Source organism: Meriones unguiculatus, chromosome 7, assembly GCF_030254825.1.
Source record: "Meriones unguiculatus strain TT.TT164.6M chromosome 7, Bangor_MerUng_6.1, whole genome shotgun sequence".
Taxonomy (NCBI): Eukaryota; Metazoa; Chordata; class Mammalia; order Rodentia; family Muridae; genus Meriones; species Meriones unguiculatus.
In genome coordinates this window covers 119,709,023-119,729,806 of record NC_083355.1, presented here as the reverse complement: position 1 = coordinate 119,729,806, position 20,784 = coordinate 119,709,023, and the positions used below count along the sequence as shown (strand labels likewise).

The window sequence follows — 20,784 nt, the reverse complement described above, 5'->3', positions numbered from 1 at the left end:
ATTCCTTCAGATGATTCATGGCTGCAGCAATCCATGATGATAATCCTGTGGCTAGTCCTGCGTCCACTCCGGTAGAATTTACTGTGACAATGGCCACTCTCACTCTTTGGGTGGATGACACCTAAATGAACATCGGTACAAAGTCCCAATTTATTTCTAATATCAGAGATCAGACCTCTACTCTTGCCTGATGCGTCTAAAACAAAAAGGGGGAACTGTAGAGAGCTGCGGAATGCTATGCCTTAAAGATGGAGCTGGTTTCCGCCTTCCACCTTCCCGATGGTGAGTGCTCTCTGTCACGAACAACTCCACATTTGGCTAAGGCCGAGGATCTGGCTTGCTTCCATGTATGTGGACCTATCTGCATTGCCCCCGTGGCACGCCTAGGTTGGCTACCCAGAGGCTATTTAAGTTGTGGGCTGGCTTTCCCCGGGGTCCGAGGATTGTTCAATGTTCCTGAATAAACTGCACTGAAAAAAAAAAAAAGTCCTGGAGATATTTGGAATACAAGGGACATACCTCAAAATACTAAAAGTAGTTTACAGCAAGCCTATAGCCAACATCAACCTAAATGGAGAGAAATTCTAAACAATTCCACTAAAATCAGGAACAAGAAAATACTGCCTACTCTCTATATACCTATTCAATATAGTACTTGAAGTCTGAGCTAGACTTCAATTTAAAGAGATCAAGGGAGTAGAAATAAGAAAGGAAGATGTCAAAGTAAGAATAAGAAATTATTTTGACCAACTATACATTTGATAGAGGGCTAGTATCCAAAATATATAAATTCAGGAAACTAGACATAAATAAAACAAGCAAAAAACAATTAAAATAGGGTACAGGTACAGAGGAATTCCCAAGAGGAAACTCAAATAGCTGAAAACAACTAAAAGAAATGTTCAACATTCTTAGTGATCAAGGAAATGCCAACTCAAACTACTTTGAGATTTTTATCCTACACCTGCCATAACAGCTAAGATCAATAAAACAAGTGACAGCTGGTCCTGGTGAGGGTGTGGGATAAGGAGGGTACCCATCCGTTGGTAGTGGGAGTTCAAACTCACAGTCACTGTGGAAGTCAGTGTCAGCACTTCAGGAAGATGGGGATCATCTGCTTCAGGTTCCATCCATACCACTCTTGAGCATATTCCTCCGAACACTTATCCTACCACAGAGACATTTGCCCAGGCAGGTTCATTGCTGCTCTGTTCATAAAACAGAAGCTGGAAACAACCTAGATGTCCCTCAACAGAAGAACGGATTAAGAAAATGCAGTTCATCTATGCAACGGAGTGTTACTTAGCTATTAAAAAGCAAAATTGGGGGTAAACGGGTGGAACTAGAAAACATCATCCCAAGTGAGGTATCTCAGATCCAGAATGACAAGTTTGGATGCATTCGTTTATATGTTATGTTAGCTGTTAAGTCGATGCCAGCTAAGCTACAGTCTGCATAACTACTGAGGTAGGGCATAGAGTAAAGGATTCTTGTGGACAGATCTCATTAGGAAAGGGAACTAGTGATGGGAGGGGCTGGAACTAGAGGTTCAAGCGGGAAGAAAGTACTGGGAGGAAATGTGGGGAAAGATATCTAAAATTAAGGGCTATCCGAGGAATAACAGGGAAAGCTAATACAGCAGAAGCTTCCTAAAATATTTACATATATGAAGGCTATCTAAAGGAAATTGCCAAATAATGGGAGAGTCCCAACAGGCCATATAATGAAGCTTGTCATCTTGTCACCAAATGAAGCTTCCAATACTGGGACCAGGTTATATCTAGTTGAGTTATTGGCCAAAGGGGACCCACGGGAAACCTCAAACAACCCAGACTGTTGCCAAGACTATAGAGTGCTCTTCACAAACTGACAAGGAGCCATTACTGGAGACAACAGCTTCAGGACTCATTAAACATGGAAAAGCTGAGACGTTGCCTACAGAGAGCCTTCATCCGATGTTCTAGCATCTTTGGCACAGGAAGCTACTCTGCATGCTGCCAAAAGAGAAACATAAGCACTAAGCCAGCCACAATCCCTCTGATCTACAATGGTGTCCTGCCTGAAGGACATGCTAAGGCAATGGTGGCACAAAGCTTGTGGGAGTGACCATAATATCTGATTCGACTTAAGGCCCACTCTACAAGATGGAACCCATACCTGACACTGATTTGCCTGACCAAGAAGCAGAGACTAGATAGCTGAAAAACCTAGGCTAAAACCAAATTTTATGTTCTAAAAAGAAGTATCAACAATGATTCCTTATGAATTCTGCTATACTCATAGATCAGTGCCTTGCTCATCCTTCACCAGCAAAGCTTCCTCCTGCAGCAGAGGGGAACAAATACAGAGACCCACAGCCAGATGGTAGGTAGAGAGTGAGAGACTTTGCAACACTCAGTCTCTCCCCTCAGATCTCAAGGGACACCAGGAAAAGAGAGCGCTGAGGGAGTCAGAGAAGATGGTGTGCATTCTGGAGGTACATGAAGGAAACAGTAGTCTGCCATGTGGTTGGAGGGGAGATGAAATCCACAGTTCTTGTCAGAGCTTCAGCAATCACTCAAATACATGTGCTGTCCATCAGGGGTACTGCACTCCCGAGGACAGAGATTGACAGCGAGTGTCCACTCGGAGCCAGAGGGGAGCAGGGCTGGGGTGGGCAGCAGTGCCACAAACCCACAGTCCACCTTGAGTGAAGAGGGCCAGCAACATCACTGGTGGCCTCATTGGACCTTGTCACTTCAGACGAGCAACTGTCAGCAGGGTGCCAGCCAGCGATGCTCTGTGTGGTGCTGGGTGTGGTCACTCAAGCACATGTCTGTCTGTCCATCTCATTCAGTGCAAATCCCACCTCAGCAGCAACAGAATGGCAGACTGTGTCTGCTGGAGGCCAACTTTCTCTTTGTAAGCGTCCCACTCTGACACCTCTTTATCTGACGCTTCTATGTGAAGCTCAGCTCTGTGTCTCCACCTCCCTGAGGTGCATCGACCGTGCTGCCAGTCTCTGGGACCACCCAGATCCACACTGGGCCTCACACAGACCCTTGGCCTTCTTGGAGTGGAAACATCTGATTCGTACAAATAAGGGATATGGGCCCTTGCGATCTTGCTTTTGAGCTAGAATTACATACTTCGAGGGCACTGCTCATTTCCTCCTCCCATCACCAGGCAGCAGGGGGCTCTGGACACGAAAGCAGTGTGGATCCATGTAGGCAAGCGTGTCACACTGACCACAGAGCACACAGAGATTGTGTAGTTTCCAAAAACCTTCCCTCCTACTCCATACTCCCAGTGCAAGGCAATGTGCACATGCCCAGGAGCAGCAGGGCCTGTGACAGCCCTGAACAGACCCACAGATTCAGCTAAGTCCAATCTGTTCCTCAGCTGACCTCACTCTGAAGGCTCTACTGCTGGATCTGCAGAGATGCAGCAGAATGACATGTCTGGTCAGCACAAGTCCTACAGCTGAGAGGAGAGAGGACAGTGCTCGGGTCATTCAGACCCCCTGGTTTGCCAAAGATATGTCTTTAGAGCCTTTGCAGGGAGTTTCTGTTACAAAATAATTCACAGCGGCCTTTGCCCCAGTTGAAGCTCCTCATTCAGTGAGAACTCATTACACTTCCAGTCAAACTATCGTGCAGCCTTTTCTGGACTCTCCAAGTTACTCTGGAAGGTAAGTGTGTGGGATCAGTCATGAACAAGTTACAGTCCGGCTCTGCATGAGTGAGGACACAGGAAGACAAATAATGTTTTACACAGTGCCCCTCTCTCACTTCCTCCAGTGGACACAAGGCCAAGCTCACCATGGCACACACATTTTCTTCCTCTTGAACAGGAAAAGTACCACAGTGTGTCTTAGGTCATTGTCAGTACTGAGCTCATCTTTACGTGAGACAAGGAGAGCATGCAGCCCCAGGAACTGGCATATCAACCAGAGAGACATTCCAGGTAGCAAAGGAGGAGGCAACAGAAAGTTAGCAAGGATGGAGCTTACCATGGCAAACCTGGAAGAGCCAGGCATGCACAGGCCTTTGCTCGGCTGTAGGCAAAGAGCTACCCGAAGCCATGGGTACCACGTTCTCAGGGATTACCTCCTCTCCTTCCGTCGCCGGGGCTAAGGCTTTGAGGCCCAAGCATGTCACAACACCCTTCCTATGGCCCTTAGAGCTGTGGAGCTAGATCACCCAGTGGAAGAGCAGACTGCATCAGGAGAAACAAAGAGGAGAACTGCCATTCCCAAAAATTACTCCACAGGCAGAGAGATGAAACTGAGGCATAGAGTGGGAGTCCCACATCAGAGACGGCCTGAGTCTTGGCCCAGAATTCATTGTGTGTTGATCTCATTGTAACTATTCTTTTATTGGGCAACAAAGGCCAATAAGGCAAACATTGCTGTCCAGTGATGTCATATCATTAGGCCCTGAGATGTGCAGCCAAGCACAGGCCAACTACAGTCTCTCAATCTGCCCATTAACCAGGTTAGTATCGGACTTTGAAATTTGAAGAGATGGTTCGATGGTTAAAAACACTTGTTCTTGCAGAGGACCCTAGCTCAGTACCCAGCACCCACACTGTGGCTCACAACCACGCCAGCTCTAGTTCTACAGGGTCAGACACTCTTTTCTCACCTTTAGGCCTGCACATGGTTCACATACATATGGGCAGGCAAGACACTCATACATATAAAATAGAATCTTCTTAATTTTTATAAAGATGAGCCCAGTGTGATGCTGCACGTCTGTAATCCTGGCACTCAGGCAGGCAGAGGCAGGCAGTTCACTGTGAGTTTGAGGCTAACCTGGTCTAGCCTGGTCGACAAAGCAAGTCCAGGACAGCCAGGGCTACACAGAGAAACTATGTCTCAAAAAAAACCCAACAATTTTTAAAAAAGATTTATGATTTTCAGTACTATTCTTTATCAAAGTATAAGCTTAAAATTGAAAATAAAATGTGATTTCAGTTATTAAAGTCAAGGCCCAAGCTCCACTCATTTACCCACCCACTCAAGCACACACACACACACACACACACACACACACACCACCCATCCATACATCCTTCTACACATCCATCCATCATTGATCTCTCCACATACCTATCAATCAACAAACCCACCTAACCATCCACCCATTGATCTCCATCCTCTGAAGTGTTGGTGTCACAGGATTGTACCACACTTGGCTCACCAAATCCTAATGGTTGGCCTTGCCCATAAGTTAAGTTTGCTTGTGATATATACTAAGTCTTTCTAGATTCAAAATATTTTGGGGTGTGTATAGATATGCATACATTATATATGCATGGCTGGTGTTTACAGGTACATATACATGCTATATGTGTGTGGCATATTCGCATGCTTGTATTTTGTTTGTGTGTTTAAGAACAATATTGTAGTCTTCTAGACAATTATGCTCCTGGCTTTCCATCTTCTCTTCAGGGGCTGACGCAAGAGGATCTGGCAGGAGAGGCCATCTGGGTTATATAACGAGTTCGTGTCTCAAAATAAAACGAGCTCCATAAGCTGGCTGAGTGACATTTCCTACCACTATTGTTTTCACTTGAAATAGACAGGTATTCAGGATGACTTGTGTCACCCAACCTGTCACTTATTTCAGTGTTCACGAAGCAACTTTCTCTCCAGAATTCCAACTAAATAGCCTCCAAACTTTTGCAAAATAATCTATTTGTAAACCACTGCATGCATTTTACCCTGCAGACTGACAGGCTGACACAAGAAAAACATCTTTCCTAACTTACTCTAAACCTTTAAAATAGTCCAGGTCTAAAACTCAGCTGTTTTGAAAAGATTTTAAATTTTTTATAATAACTTACTGTTATTATCAAACAAAGGTAGCCCAATTAATTTACTGATTTAAAAAAAGTAAAATCTGAATTACATCTTATCAGGGGTTGGAGCTTAATGTTTAACTTTGGAGTCTGAATTATCAAAGCAAAGTGTAATTTAGGTATTTTATAGAATAATAACAAAGTATGAAAATGAAATAGAATAAAAAGGGATTAAAACAATTTCAGGCTGTATGTCAAGCCTTGCTGTGAGCATATGAGATGTAGTTGGTCTGTGTTCTTGGAGCACAGTATAGAGATGAGTCAATACAATCCACAAATCAGGAGGCTGTTGAGAAGCTGCTGCTCTCTGCATGGATACCAGGAGGGCCATAATGTGACTCAGACCCAGCGCATGCTCCGAGTGCGCTTTCCAGGGCAGGAGCATACTTCTGCAGAAGAATGGCAGCTTTTCACAAGTCTTGAGCAAACTCCATTGCTCTGGTGAACACCACAGCCAAACAGTCCAATCTGCAGGAGCAGGCTCTCCCCAGAGCCTCCACTAGCACAGGGCTCTATCCTCAACCTGAGGAGCCTCTCCTGGGAACCCCAAAGATAAAAGCCTTGACTTCAGCTGGGCATGGTGGCACATGCCTGTAATCCCAGCCTTTGGGAAGCAGAGGCAGGTGGATCTCTGTGAGTTCAAGGCCAGCCTGGTCTATGAAAAGAGTTCCAGGACAGTCAGGGATACACAGAGAAACCCTGTCACATATTTGAAAAGAAAAAAAAAAGCCTTCCATATATATATATCAAAGAAAAAGAAAAGCCTTGACTTCTTGGCTGACACTACCTCAGCAGCAGGTCATTTGTGATGCTCAATCCTGCAAGTGACATTTCCTGTTTCCTGCCCGTAGTCCAGAAATTCCTGAGCATCCCTGCAAACAACACCGGGGCTTACAGCCTCTCCGCTGCCTGGAAAGGCCTTTTCCACTTCAGATGCATACTCATATCCAGTTCTACATTATGTGGTAATCAGTGGGCAGCAGCCAGGGTGGAATGGGAGAGGGGGCAGGAATCATCATGGTTCTGTCAGACCCTGCTTTGTAGCATGCTGATTAAAACAAAACTGGAGTGTGTATGTGCCTCTAGGACATCCCTCCTGCTCTCTGATGATGCTGGTGCTCCCATCTCCCTTGGGTGACCTTATCTGTGGAAGGCCATGATCTCTTCACACTCTTGCCTGTCCCACAGCCCCTTTCACCACAAGCTTCTCTCTAGCTCTGCCTGCAGGAACTGCCCAGGACTCTGAGAGTTGACTGATAAGAGGTTCAGGAGGTAAGTGCTCCATACTCCTCCCATACTGTTTGCTTTCTATGTTCTAGATGCTTTCAGCATCCAGAGACACCAGCAAACACCACCTACCATTCAAGGAACCTTTCTTTCTCAACGCCGGAAGATGGAAAATAAACTATTAGAAAATAACCCACACGCTGTTGATAGTGGTAGGGAGAGGGGAGGAGGGAGGCAGCTCAGTGAAGGGCTCTGTTTTACAAAGGATTAACTGGGGAAAAGTCAAAGAGAAGTGAAACTCAAGCACATAGTCAAAGGAAGAACAGCATGGACCCACTGCATAGTTGAAGAAAAGCTCTCTAGGCAGAAGTGACAAGTGCAAAGGCACTGGGGTGGAAAAGGACTGGCTTGTTGTGCTAAGAAAAGAAAAAGGAGTTTGGAGAAGCTAAAATGCAGTAAGCAATTTCAGAAGAGTTGACAGCACATGGGGGGGGGGGAATGGAGTGGGAGGAGGCATATCTTACAGGGTCATAGGGACCACAAAGTCCTTCAGGAGCGAGAAGCTAATCTCAGTTGCTTCTTCAAAGAATCACCCTGCAGCATAGAAGCAAGGTCAAGGCAGGGAGGTCCAAGGAGGGTCGTACATGACTCCAGGTCAACGGTGGGGCAGATGGGGAGAAGAGAGGCAAATACAGTCTGTTGGAGACAAGCGGGGCATCGTCTGCCAGGCCGGATGTGACCTGGGACAGAAAGGTGGGAACCTGAAGAGCTGGTGGCCGAGAAGTGGCTGCTGTAGGAGGATCAGGTCCAGCATGGATGACTGAGGGTAGGACAGAGACTTACAGCAGCCCAGGCTCTGTCCATGAGGCCTCGCCTTTCACTAGCCCTGCTAGAATCAACCTCATGTTTTCCTGCTGCTTACAGGGAAGTGAGTCCTGCAGAATTCCCGAACATTCACAACCAATGGAGTTGGCTTCTCCAGACAAACACCACCATGTGGAAAAGCAAGCTGTTCTGGCGTCACCAGACCCCGCCAAGTCCAGCCCTGCCAGGCATGCTCCTGGGATCGGGGACACCTAGCCAACACCCTGCAGCCTCTCAGTGATTCTCACCTGAGTGAGGCTTTGAGAAAACCGAATGCAAGGAGGCAGGGGTTATCTTCCCAGTGTCCAGCACTCAGAGTGCTCCAGAAGGGCACTTTCCTACCTTCTGCTCTGACAGCAACCATTCAGCGACATGCTCAGCCACAGTCCCCAGCACTCCTTCCTCATCTCATCAGGCAGAGAGAGGCAATGTGTCAGCAGGGAGCGTGCACACTGCCATCCAAAGCCCTGTGCTCCTGAAGATAAGGGCCAGATAAAAGAAGGCATTCCACAGCCGGCAGGGTGGGGTGGGGGTAACAAAACAGACACTCCATCTTCCAGGTGAAGCGGAGTACAGTTTCCCCTAGCACCTTTCCTCATTTGAGAAAGACTTTTCCCATGTGTCCATAGAATGAATGACAGCTTTGGGGGCAGGAAGGACTCCACGGAAGCTGCTGACCAGCAAAGACGGAGTCAGTAGCTGTGAACCATATACCACGTATCTTACGTCTACACAAAGTATCATAAAAGCATCACTATCAACCCCTTAAAGATGGCCTGGAATGAAAAAAATGCTCCTTTGAAAGTCCAGCTGCCCTGCTGGGAGATGGAGCAGCTCAGCACAGCCAAATGCCATCAAACTGAACCTTCTGTTGTTGTGTCCATTGAACGACATGTCTCTGAGCTCTGGCTCACTCATAATGACATTTTAAGTAGCTTCCAATGCTTTGTGTGGGCTCTTAGCAGGGCAATTACATGAAATGTCAGATCATCAAACATGTAGCCCTGGAATAGCAGATTGCCTCACAGTGACTCGGCGTGCACAGTGGTGCAGGCCTGACCTGCTAAAATTATATGTCTTTGCAAGGTTGCCCAAACAAAACGCTACATGCTTTAGTGAGTGAGTGATAGCATGCAGACGGCTTCACCGCAAAATTGCTTCAGTAAGAAAGCTGTGAATCACACAGAATAGCTTTTGCTCCTTAGAATATAGAAGGATGGTTTAGTCACATCAACATCTACCTTGCTTTCTATAGTCAACATCATGTCAACACCTTTGCAATTTCTCACCATCTGTATCATTCCTCACCACCAGCATCCTCACCACCTTCATCTTCATTCCTTACCATCATCAGCACCATCATCCTCACCACCCACATCTTCACTACCTCACCAAAATCATCATCATCCTTATTATCAGCCTCACCCTCATTACCCATATTCACCATCCTCACCCATCAACATCCTCATTGTCTACATCTTCATCATCATTATCATCCTAACTATCAGCCCCATCTTCACTACCCATATTCACCATCCTTACCCACCATCATCATCACCACCTTCAATCTTACCATTCTTACCATCACCATTACTGTTACCATAATGAGCACCTTTCAAAACATCATCGCTACTACCCCATATCCTCACCATTATCACACCACTAATCTCACTTCTATCCTAACCATGTTCACCATCAAGAACCCCCATTCTTACCGCACCACCATCATCACCCTTTATTACCCCACCATTATCATCCTCTTATCATTACTCTCATATCATTACCACCTTACCACCATTTCATTATCTTCTCCCCATCTGTACAACAATCTCCATCACCACCATTGTCATCTTCACCTTTAACACCCTCCTCATCCTGAAGAAGTAATGTGTCCCGTCTGTTTAGATGGCTGACAGTCCATTTGATGCTCAAGTCCATTTAATTATCGCTTTTCAACAGATTCAGAAATTTTCAGTTATTACTTCCTTCTACCTTCATTCTATAAAGAGTTTCTATAAAGAGGCATGGCCATGCACATCCATGTCTTGTCTACAGTTACTAAGGACGATCCAACAATGAGAAAATGCACTCCACAGCTTGAGGGCATAGCACAGTTAAGGCCCATTTATGTCTGGCAGGTGGGTATGTGAGGAGTGCCCCAAATGCAGGCTGGGGCAGGCCCTGTTGCTCTGCAGGGTGTGTTTCACAGGGCTCCACTGTGAAGCAATCCACCTTTTCACTTCCTGTGGTCACGAGGAAAAGAAAGGAAGTATCACAGTTATGGCCTTGGTAAGGAATGGGAGAACAAATGCCCAAGTGCCCTGTGCTAGACCACGCCTGTGTGCACACAGGGGTCCAGGAGGGTCTCAGATGACCTGCTCTGTCATGTTCTCACCACACCTGGAGTCAGGCCACTGGGCTCCCATCTTTCTCCTGCTTGTCCCCACAGAGCTGGGTTTACAGGCACAGCCTGGCCGCTCCCAGTTTGTCAGAGGGGTGCTGGCATCTGAGTTTGGGTCTTCCTGCCTGTGCTGGAAGAACTCTTGCACAGTGAGCCATCTGGAGAGCCCTTCAGTTTAAAAAATGGATACAGAACTTTCTGCCACTTAAGTGTTTGTCCAGAGCCTGGGGAGAGCCAAGGGACAAGGCAGGTAGACAGAGCTCAAGAATAGCCTCCTACGTCCCCTGAAGCATGGGAACCTCCCACTTCTCCAGCTCTCATGGATCTGTTATGCAAAGTTATGTACTTGTGTTTTTGCAGTGGCTTAGGCACACAGCCAACAATCAAGGCCCATCCCTGGCATTGATGGTTTCACTTGGTGGTATAGAAGGTTTAATTGAGGTTATGCCTCCCCTATTACATGACAACTCCATATAAACATATTTTAAAGGAATAGAACCGTGATGTCAATGACCAAAGCCCAGGAGCTGTTAGCCAAAACAAAAACCTGAATGGTGTTTTTAGGTTTTGGTTTTTAGGCAGTTAGTTCTTGATGAATCCAGCTTTCTCTGTTATGATCCAAATACTTGCTCAGAAACCACCATTAATCTCTGATGGTTTTTTGCTCTCTTGGAAAATGACAACATAGCTTTTGGAGGCTGCATGAGCAACAGGTGGGAAAATTTGCAGATGAGTCTATTTGTTCATTCACCCGCAAATACTGCAGCTATCCAAGCCAGCGCTGGATGTCACACAAGGAGACCACGCTGCATGGCCTTCGAAGAGCCCACAGGCCACAGTGGGGCAGGAGGTGGCAGTGCCTGCCACAGGCGCAGGTGGGCAGGGATGAACAGACACTCACTACGTATCCACCAGAATATTTTAAGGAGAGGGTTGGGCTAGAGAGTTTTTCTAGGGTGGGCTCAGCATTTCAAGGGACTGGGAAGGTTTCCAGTCTCCGAGCTGTATGCCCATAAGGGTTAGGTGACCTGCCTCACTAGCAATCTTAAAGGAGACAAAGCACAGGCAGTGGGCACCTCACAGAAGCACAGAGCACTCCCACAAATCCTCTCACTAAGATCAAACAGGCATGCTCATATGCCAGGCTCAGAACAGAAGTGAGTTAAACATCGCTGGAATACAATCAGCCAAATTCAGAATGTGATAAACTCTCTCAGGAAACTGACCTGACTTCTGAGAAAAACAGCTTCGGTGAGAAGTGGGAAAAGCTGATATTTCCAGAAGCCGAAAGGCCTGCAGAGGCCCTTTTTCAGCAGAACTAGTTGTGAAAATCGTGGCGCAGTTGGGCAGTGCGTGCCCTGAAAAGACGCGCTGTGACGCTGTCGTCACTAATCCTCATGATGGCGCCATGGAATGTCACTGTGGTTGGGTCTGCACACCGGTCTCCATACCCTGCTGGTGTATGGACAGGTACAATAACATAACGACCGAATGTAGTTCAAAGGCATGCAGGGAGGGTGGGGCGTAGAAGCATGAAGATCCGGGCTATGAGCTGAAGCCATCGCGACGAGCACACAGTCCCTGTCCAATCGTATTTGTTGTGTGTTTAACACTTTGTGTGGTGCTTTTAAAAGCACACCATGGACTTAGGAAGACCACGCATACATACGGGCATACTGTGGACATAGGAAAACCACATATACATACAGCCGTGTGGGCGAGCAGCCAGGACCACTGGGCCATGGAGACCACAGGCAGGGGCAATCTAGTCACAAACACCCCGTCTTCCAGTTAGACCTCCAACCCTGGGAGAAAGCCCCTGTGTGAGCAGAATGCTGCAAGGGAAGGCCAGCTGCTGGCTGCAGTCTCCTTGGCACACACAGAGGGCGTGTGCAGTGCCTGTATGCCAGCGTCTCTAGCGGGCTCACCGCCTCGCTCATGCATGCTGTCCCTGAATCAGGAATGAGCAGAAAAGTTCTTTAAGGCGATGTGGTAACTGCATTCCTGAAAATGACTACAACATGTGAACAGACGAGGAAAACCTGAGCACGAGGCTGCCGGTCTGGAATGCAGCAGTGAGAACCAGGACTGTCACTGTGTTCTGTGCGTTGCTCACAGCCCACAGAGTGATGCCAGTTCAGCGCTCAGCTGACTCCCCGAAGTGCTATCTGCCTAGCTGTGGACTCCGCACGTCTCTATAGGGTAACCATAGCACAATATTTCCACTTTGAGATGGCCTTAGAGAGAGGTTGTTAGAGAGCAAATGGACCAGAACGTTCTGTGTGCTATAGAGGAGCAGGAGCCAGCGAGCGCCTGCGCCCTCACCCCGGCCATCCTATAGACAGCCACACGTGCACCGCTTGTACCAAGAAACTCAGAGCCACAGCACCAGCAAGGGCCACACAGCCACCTGCGCCATACACCACTGTATTATGGGTGCTAACAGCTGCAGGCTGGGCACCCCTGAGGCTTCACCACACCTGAGAGCCTGTGTGGGCACCGGGAATGACATGGCATTGAACACCCGACAGCAGCATTCCCTTCCCGTCCCACAGCAGAACTCTTCTCCACACGGAGGGACCCTAACCCACATAAGATCTCTCTGCCGATCTCTGTCTACAGGGTGATGTGGAAATAACCCTCCAGGGAAGAAGGGTCAAGACCAACGCACTGGGAGTAGGCCATGGAAGCACTCACCGTCTCCCATGCTCAGGGACTCCCTGGAGTCTGCAGGAGGCAAGGGCCATCTCTGCGCTGCAGCAGGGGCTGAGAAGGGCCTCGATGCTCTGGAGGGACTATGTAGAAGGTACTGTGGCTCCGGGCCATTCTCTACAGGAGGCCTCTGAGCAGCATAGGCACCAAGAGCTGCGATCAGCTGCTGCTTTTCCAGCTCACTATCCACCTTGGGGCTGAGCTCATCGGGCTGGAGGCGGCTGGGGGGCCACAGAAGGGTGTCGGGATACTTGACCCGGGTTGCAGGAGGGTAGGTCAGTGCAGACGTATGGGCTGCGTAGGTCAGGATGTTCTCAGGGAAAGAGTCCTCACCCTACAGGAGGAGAGAAGACAAGGTAAGACACATTCTGCTTCCATGTAGATATCCCCGTGATGTTCAGCCAGGCTGCCCTCCACTCCGAATAATGCTGTGAGATCACTATGTGCTGCTGAGTCTGGCTGAGGTTCTCTTGGGTATAAGCCTAACGGAGGAATTCAGAGGTCAGAATGTCAGCATATTTAACACTGAAAAAGCTGCCAGCTTGTTTTGCAGCCCTCCCAAAGAATGGGACTGGGTGTCTCCTCAATGTTGTCATCTCGTTGTCCCCATAATTATTTACAGCAAACATACTTGTGGCTGGGAAGTGCAGTCTCATGTTTTGTTTTGTTTTCATTCCTCTGGTGGCTACCGATGTTGGGAGATCCTAGGGGCTTTGTGGCCATTTCTACATCTTCTCTGGAGAATTATCAGAATCTGCTGCCTGTGTGGGTGTTGGCTGTGATTCGGAAAGGGTAGCTTTCTTATAAACACACCTCCATTTCAACGGAGGTTCCAAGTGCCTTGCCTGAAGCCTCTTCCTTCCCAGCTCTGCGTGTTCACTGACCTAGTCTAAATCCTCCTCTTTCCGTGCTCACATCCAGCACAGTGAGGTCGCCAGAGCACCTGTTAATGCAAACTGCGCTGTTGTTGGCTAGTCTGCTCTCCACTTGACATGGCCCCTTGTGAAACCTCTACCACTGCTACGGCAGCTGTTTCCAGGAGAACGTGTCTTTGCCACACTCTGTGCCACTAGAAGGCTGAGGGTCTATTACCTCAGCAGGATATGAAATGCTAGGGATTGCACAACTCTACCCTGACAAGTGACCTCATCAATATTCCATGGACATGCACAGCACATTCCAATTTTGAGACCACTGAAAAGGAGGAGGTTGTTCTGAAAGCCTCCTGAGCAATGCCTTCATGCCGGGAGGTTCCCGGGATCCCACTCTTGCCCATATTTTCAAACTGCATTCATTGGCATCTTTCGCTTTTGCTCTTGGGGTCCATGATCTAAGTTAAGGGGAACAGCTCCGGGAAAGGTGTACAGCCATAAATGAGGTAAATGTAAGTAGTGTAGACTCCTGCATCTGGTAATGTTTAAAGCTACTTCTGGTCTCAGCATTCATGAGCAGAGGAGAGAGTGAGAGCAAGAGAGAGGAGGGCGAGGGGGGAAGACAGAGGCAGAGGCAGAAAGACAGAGGCACACACATACACACAGAGGAGAGAGAACACATTTGTGTATACATGTGTGTTCATGTGGTTATGCAGGCAGAGGTTAGCATCAAGTGTCTACTCTCCACGTTAGTATTTTGAGACAAGAATTCTCACCAAACGTGGACTTCACCAACTCGGCAAGTTGGTTCACCAACCTGTAGCTGGCCAAGAAGCCTCAAGGATGCTCCTGCCTCCTCTTTGGAATTACAGGAATGTGTCACCATGTTTGGGTTTTACATGGATGCTGGCTTCTGAATCCAGGTCCTTATCACACTCCTGTAGCAAGCACACCTAGCACCAAAGCCTCCTCCCCAGCCTGAGGGGCAGGTCTTCCTACAGGAAGCAGGAAGTCGGGACATGATCGATATGGGTCCAGTTGCAGCTCCTGCGGAAGAACTTGAACAGACCACTGTGCCTGTTGAAGTTTGTTTCTCCTGACAAAGGAGTTTCAACATCACCTGTTAGGTTCATCTTCTGCTGTGGCTACTGTTTCCAAAATGACATGACTCTATCGTCCGAATTGCCTAGTTTTGTGTGCAAGACCAGCTGAAGTCAACTGTTCTTCTTTTTAGGAAACATCAGAAGGGGGGGGCACATGAGCCACAGAGCAGGCCCTCCAGCCATTCCCCACAAAATCAGGGGAAGGACTCGGCTGCAGGCTCCGCTGCTCTGCTCCTGGAGACTGTGTGCATAGCTGGCTAGCTCACTGCACCAGAGGCCAGGCTCACACCCAATGCCCACCAGTGTGCCGGCAGCATCCTCCTCTCCTCTCTCTGATGCAGTGACGAGCTCCATCCAAAGGCTCTCTAATTAGCACCCCATGTCGGACAACTACAGACAAAGACTCCAGGCTTAGCACATCTGTGCAGCAGGCTGGGACAGACAATCTACTTCCCGAGTTTATGCTCTGACTCAAACTCAGGGGAGGAGGAGGAAGGAGTATTCCAACACTAGATAACACTAGTCCAACATTCCAGCACACAGGCAAGTAAGAGACTGAAAAAAATACAGACAATGTTGGTTCCTCCGTACCCCACTCTCTGGTCCCATGCAATGGAGTCTGCATTCTGTTGCCCTCGGGGGGGGGGTTAGCCATGACGCTGGAGGTGGGTGTCAATACCAGGAGGGGCTTGCAGACACAAGCTGCAGAGTGACTTAACAGTGATCCCACACATGTGAGTGGGATGGCAGCCTTCCTGGCCACTGATTCCACCATCACTGTCATCCGAGCCTTCTCACAGCTACACACCCAAGCACACTGAGGACAGCTCCACTGTGCTCTTCCTTTTACCTTCCCTTTCACTCAGAGTTACGATTACAGAGGTTTCCACAGGCTCCAGCCTGAGAATGTTTGAGTCTCAGCATTATCAATATCGAGGTATTCCCAGGAGGAACAGAGTGCAGCGCACGACACCTGGAGGCCAACAGCCTAGAATCAAAAAACCCACTCAGTTCCCAGCTCTTGGTGGGCGCTGCTGGCATGAGGAGTTTCCAGTCATGTGTGGGACCCAGATGCTGGGTGAGGCCCACCGGGGCGTGATGCACCTGAGCCTATTCCTGAGGCTCTGCAGGAGTGACTGCATTCCAGGCACACTCACTCAGCCATCACTGCACAGAGAAGGGCAGAGCCCCTCCACATGGAGAGATGCTAACCAGGAGGGAGGCACACTGGGGAGCGCCACACAGCTCTGACCCCTCCGTTGGATGTTTCAAGCTTTATTTTTGCCGTCTGGAAAAAAAGGAAAAAGGTGATTCCCCTTCCTTTGAAGGTAGTCTAACAGATTAGGGGACGAATGGTAAAAGTGCCTGGCTTATTGGATGGCTCAGAGGACAAATGTGGTGAATGGTGGCTACTATCTGTGGCGTCACTACTGGCAGCAGTCCAGTAACATGCCATCAGCAACGCCCCACCATCTTTATTGTCCCAGCAATGAGCAACATCCTCCCTGTCCACAGCATCCTCAGTAGCAGCAGCAGCAGTATCCACACCACCACTTCACCATCATCATCAGCATCACCATGGTCACCAGCAGCAGCTACAGCCTCACCACCACCTTCATCATCATCACCATCATCATCGACAGCAGCAGCAGCCTCCACACCACTGTCTTCATCATCATCATTACCATCACATCATCATCACCATGGTCAGCAGCAGCAGCTACAGCCTCACCACCACCTTCACCATCATCATCATCGTCAGCAGCAGCAGCTGCAGCCTCACCACCAGCATCCCTGCTGCGAGCAGTGAACCTACGAGCAGCAGCAGCACTGCTCTTGCTGCCATGTGTTGAGCCTCTGATGACATTCTAGTGGAAAGAACAACTCTAGCGTGGCCCTGTCCTCAAACAGCTTGCAGAATAACAGACAAGCTAAGTCAGAGATACCAGTGACTAATTAGAATCTCTACAGAGAGGGTCAGACGAGCAACCCCCTGGAATGAAGTGATTGCGTGTGGTGGCGCTGGTCAGAACAACTTCGTGGAGCAGAAGCCTGCCGCGTTTGCCCATCTTCCCAGGTGGTCCACAGAAAGCTCCCCTTGCTGTTAGATTTGCAGGGTACAGTGCCAGAGGCAAAGTCAGGCCTCCTTCTTAGACAAGCATGCCTCTCTTGGACCCCCTGCCCTGTCTGTTTGCATGGCTATTGTTTGGGCTGACAGGAAGTCCCAGAGGTCCTGGGAGTCCCACAGGACACTCCGTGTAGACAAGACTCTTTTCTGCACACTGGCTGTTCAGCTCATCAGATATTCTCTTGTGCCAAGGATCTAAAACAAAGCATGAAACTCAAATCAGGTCACCGTTGACCATATAACACGCATCTGCTCCAGTGTGCCCAAAGGCAGTGTTGACAGTCATGTTGATCAACATACAGCCTCAGGCCTGACAAAACAGTGGGGGTGGGGCACGTCCAAGGCTTCTTAATGAGATGGCCTCATAACGGGACACATGTGCCACTGGTTGCCAAGGAGGTGGAGGCAGGTGTCGGCCAGCCAGCATTGATCACTGATGGAAGGCCATCCAGCATGCAAACTGTGGAGGATGTTGGTTTTGTTAACTCCATCTCCTTGTCAGTTTGCCATAGATCTCTGCATCCCCCTGCCTATCACTTTCCATCTGTCTGCTCTGTCTCTGACCCTGTGTGTGTGTGTCTCTCTACTGTGTGTCTCAGTCTCTGTGTATCTTTGTGTATCTCTCTCTCTCTCTCCACCTTTGTGTGTCTATCCAGGCCTACCTCTCTCCTCTACCTGTCTCTCTGAACCTGACTCTCTGTGTCTCTTGATCTATATCTCAACATCCAGTGGCATCAGTTTCCAACTAGGCCGTAGGCTTTGTGGGGGCTTCTGTGTGTAGCTCTTCCTACCTGCACGAAATCGCGGGGGTGTAGCACTCCTGCCTTCAGGAAATGGGAGAAGTTTCCTGTGTACTGTAGGACTTGTCATGGGGATGATGGGTTCCCACCAGAGAACCCAGTGTCCACAGAGCTCCAGTTCATGAAACCTGTGAAGTTGCAGAGCCCACAGATGGTAAGCTGAGGGTGTCCACAGAGCTCCAGTTCATGAAACCTGTGAAGTTGCAGAGCCCACAGATGGTAAGCTGAGGGCCATATAATCTCACGGGAAGTTCAGTGTTCCTGTGTAGGTGGATGCTGACTGGGGCCTCTGCAGACGATGCCCCATCTGTGGGCTCAGAAGTCTCCCAGGAGAAAAAGATGAGTAAGACAGACACATCTGCCTCCTGTATCCTGCTCCCCATCATGCCAGCCACGCTGCCATGCCCAGCTCACGCCTGGCCTTCTCTGCTCGCAGAACCTGCTGCCTCTGACCAGGACAGCAAACCCTGCTGAGTGCCCACATGACACACTTGATGGTCAAGCCCCAGGCAGAGAGAGGAGAATAACCACAGAGGCCTGCCTGGCTTCCCTGCACTTCATGTTTTCATTCTTCCCGGTCCTCTTCTGTCTGTAGATGGGGCCTGATCACCCCGCCCCACAGAGGTGGCAGGGCTGGGCTGGCAGGATCTCACTGCATATAGACAACCTTCTCTGCTAGCCTGGCATGAAATGAGGGATCAGCAGAGTTTGGTGGCTTCGGTTTGAGGAGTAAACAAAAATCAAGATAAGGCCTGACAAGAATTCCAGGACCCCGAGTTCAGCTGTTAGAAAGGTCCTGCTTGAAGGTGACCTTTTAAGTCTGTGGCCATACCGCTCTGAAAGAGCCATGCCTACCCTCATTTAATGGTGGGCCTTTCACTGGTTTGTCCCTTTTGGACTGTGCATTTGCAGCTGGCCTCCTCTTCTGGCAGATCAGCCATCCCTGACATCAAGGAGAGGAGTTCAGCTGCCCAGCCAGAGAGGAAAGCAGAAGGGTGAAGGCCAGAGTGTGGGCCTGTTACAGTATCACAACAGCACCACACAGCTCCTTAGAAGCAGCCATGGCTGTCACAGTGTAGGCTCTGGCCCTCCTGGCTGCACCATGAGAGTGATTATTAGCCCACGAGCCCCCCTCGCTCCCTGTACCATGGGATGCATGTGTCTGTGGCACATGGTGGAGGGTAGGCAATTGGTGGCCAGGAGGAAGGAAGGAGTGATGCTCACGAACTGTGGGCTCAGATTCCTGACTGTATTAGGCACCACTGTGAGGGCTGAAGAGGGCACCTAGCCTGGGGACAGCTCCTGAGGGTGGAAAGGCCAGCCCCTAGCCAAGGGACAGCCCCCTAAAAGTATGAAGGCAGCACCTAGCGTGAGGACATCAGCTAGCTCGGGGACAGCGCCACAGAGCCTGGCTTCCTGACAGTCAACAGTCAGGGAAACACTAATGAGAGCAGGAACAGGTATTAAAAATAAAACTCAAACGAATGTTATGACATGCGTGCACACTGCTCTGCATCCTCAGCGCTGTGCTGACAACAGACGGAAGATGCATCCCCAAACACTTCCTCCCGAGAGGCGCCTCTTCAGACATGGCTGGCTGCAAAATGGGCCCGTGGTAGACAGCCATGATATTTCTAGTAGGTAACATCTGTGAATCTGCCATGAGGCACTAGTCTTTGCTTACACACACACACACACACACACACACACACGCACGCACGCTGGGAGAGACAGACAGACACAGAGACAGAGGGGGGAGGAAGGGAGAGACCTGAAACAAGCTCTATGCTCCTAAACTGGCTTTCTGTGCAGCTGAGGAGGACCTTGAACTTCTGGTTCTCCTGTCCCCAACTCCCAAGTGCTGGGACCGCAGACACGCACGCCACTGTGCACAGCTTAGAACATGAGTCACAGCCTGTGTGCACATAGAGCAGAGCTGCAGGTCTTAGAGTGAGCAACCCTACCCAGAAGAAACCAACAAGTCATGGTTGTAACCGTTGTCGCCCCCCTGAACACGAATGCTTCTCTTATTCCATATCCTCGGCAGAGGTGGACACCGCAATTTTTGTATTGTTTAGTTCTCCTTTAACATTTTCACATACTTATACAACACATTTTGATCATTTCTGTCTATCCTTATCTGCCCATAATGCCCCATCCTGCCTCTGTCTTAGCCAGGCCAGGGACCAGAGTGATGGCTCCTGAAGAGTACTGAACAGCCTTTTGAAGATGTATTTATTTCTAGTCTATGTGTATGTCTGAGGGCCTGCATGCATGCATGTGTACCACATGCATTTCTGATGCCCTTGATTTAGATTTCTCGGCTCCTTTGTACAGGTTTGTGCTCGTTGTGCAGCTCTTGAGCAGCTTCTGCCTGTGACCACTGCCCCCAGAGGTCCCCACTGAGCTCTGCTCACTACTCTGGAGGTTTCCCAGCTGCTGCAGTTTGTAGAGCCCCATCCACAGGAGTCTGCGTTGCCAGCAGCTGGGAACAGTGGGGCAGAGGCTCGTGTACCTATCCACGCTGTGGCTGACCGTACGTCCCAAGAGCACATGGGTTCAACAGATGGTCTCTGCTGTCCTTACCACCTCTCAGGACACCCCTGGTCCAACTTCCCAGCCCGCTGCATGCTCTTTGCAATGACCCTTTATTTCATCCCTTTATTTCACTCCATTTCAGCTACATTTCTCCTCATTTGATATTTCTCTTAAAATTCTGAAGGGCTGGGCCAGTCTTTCATCTTTCTAATCTCAGGGCCCATCATAGTTGCTTTACATTAAATATGTTCTCGGACTGTTTCTAAAATAAATTAACTAATGGTATCAGGAAGTG

General features: G+C 49.0%; 1 protein-coding gene across 5 annotated transcripts in view; it reads right to left on the bottom strand.

The window, feature by feature from the left end:
• Positions 1–20,784, bottom strand: part of Ptprn2 (protein tyrosine phosphatase receptor type N2) — a 695,760-nt gene that overhangs the window by 382,992 nt on the left and 291,984 nt on the right. For all 5 annotated transcript variants that reach the window (XM_060388289.1, XM_060388288.1, XM_060388285.1 and 2 more), the window contains one exon: positions 13,034–13,382. In XM_060388289.1, the coding sequence (XP_060244272.1) occupies positions 13,034–13,382 (349 nt within the window). The remainder of the gene's footprint in view (positions 1–13,033; positions 13,383–20,784) is intronic.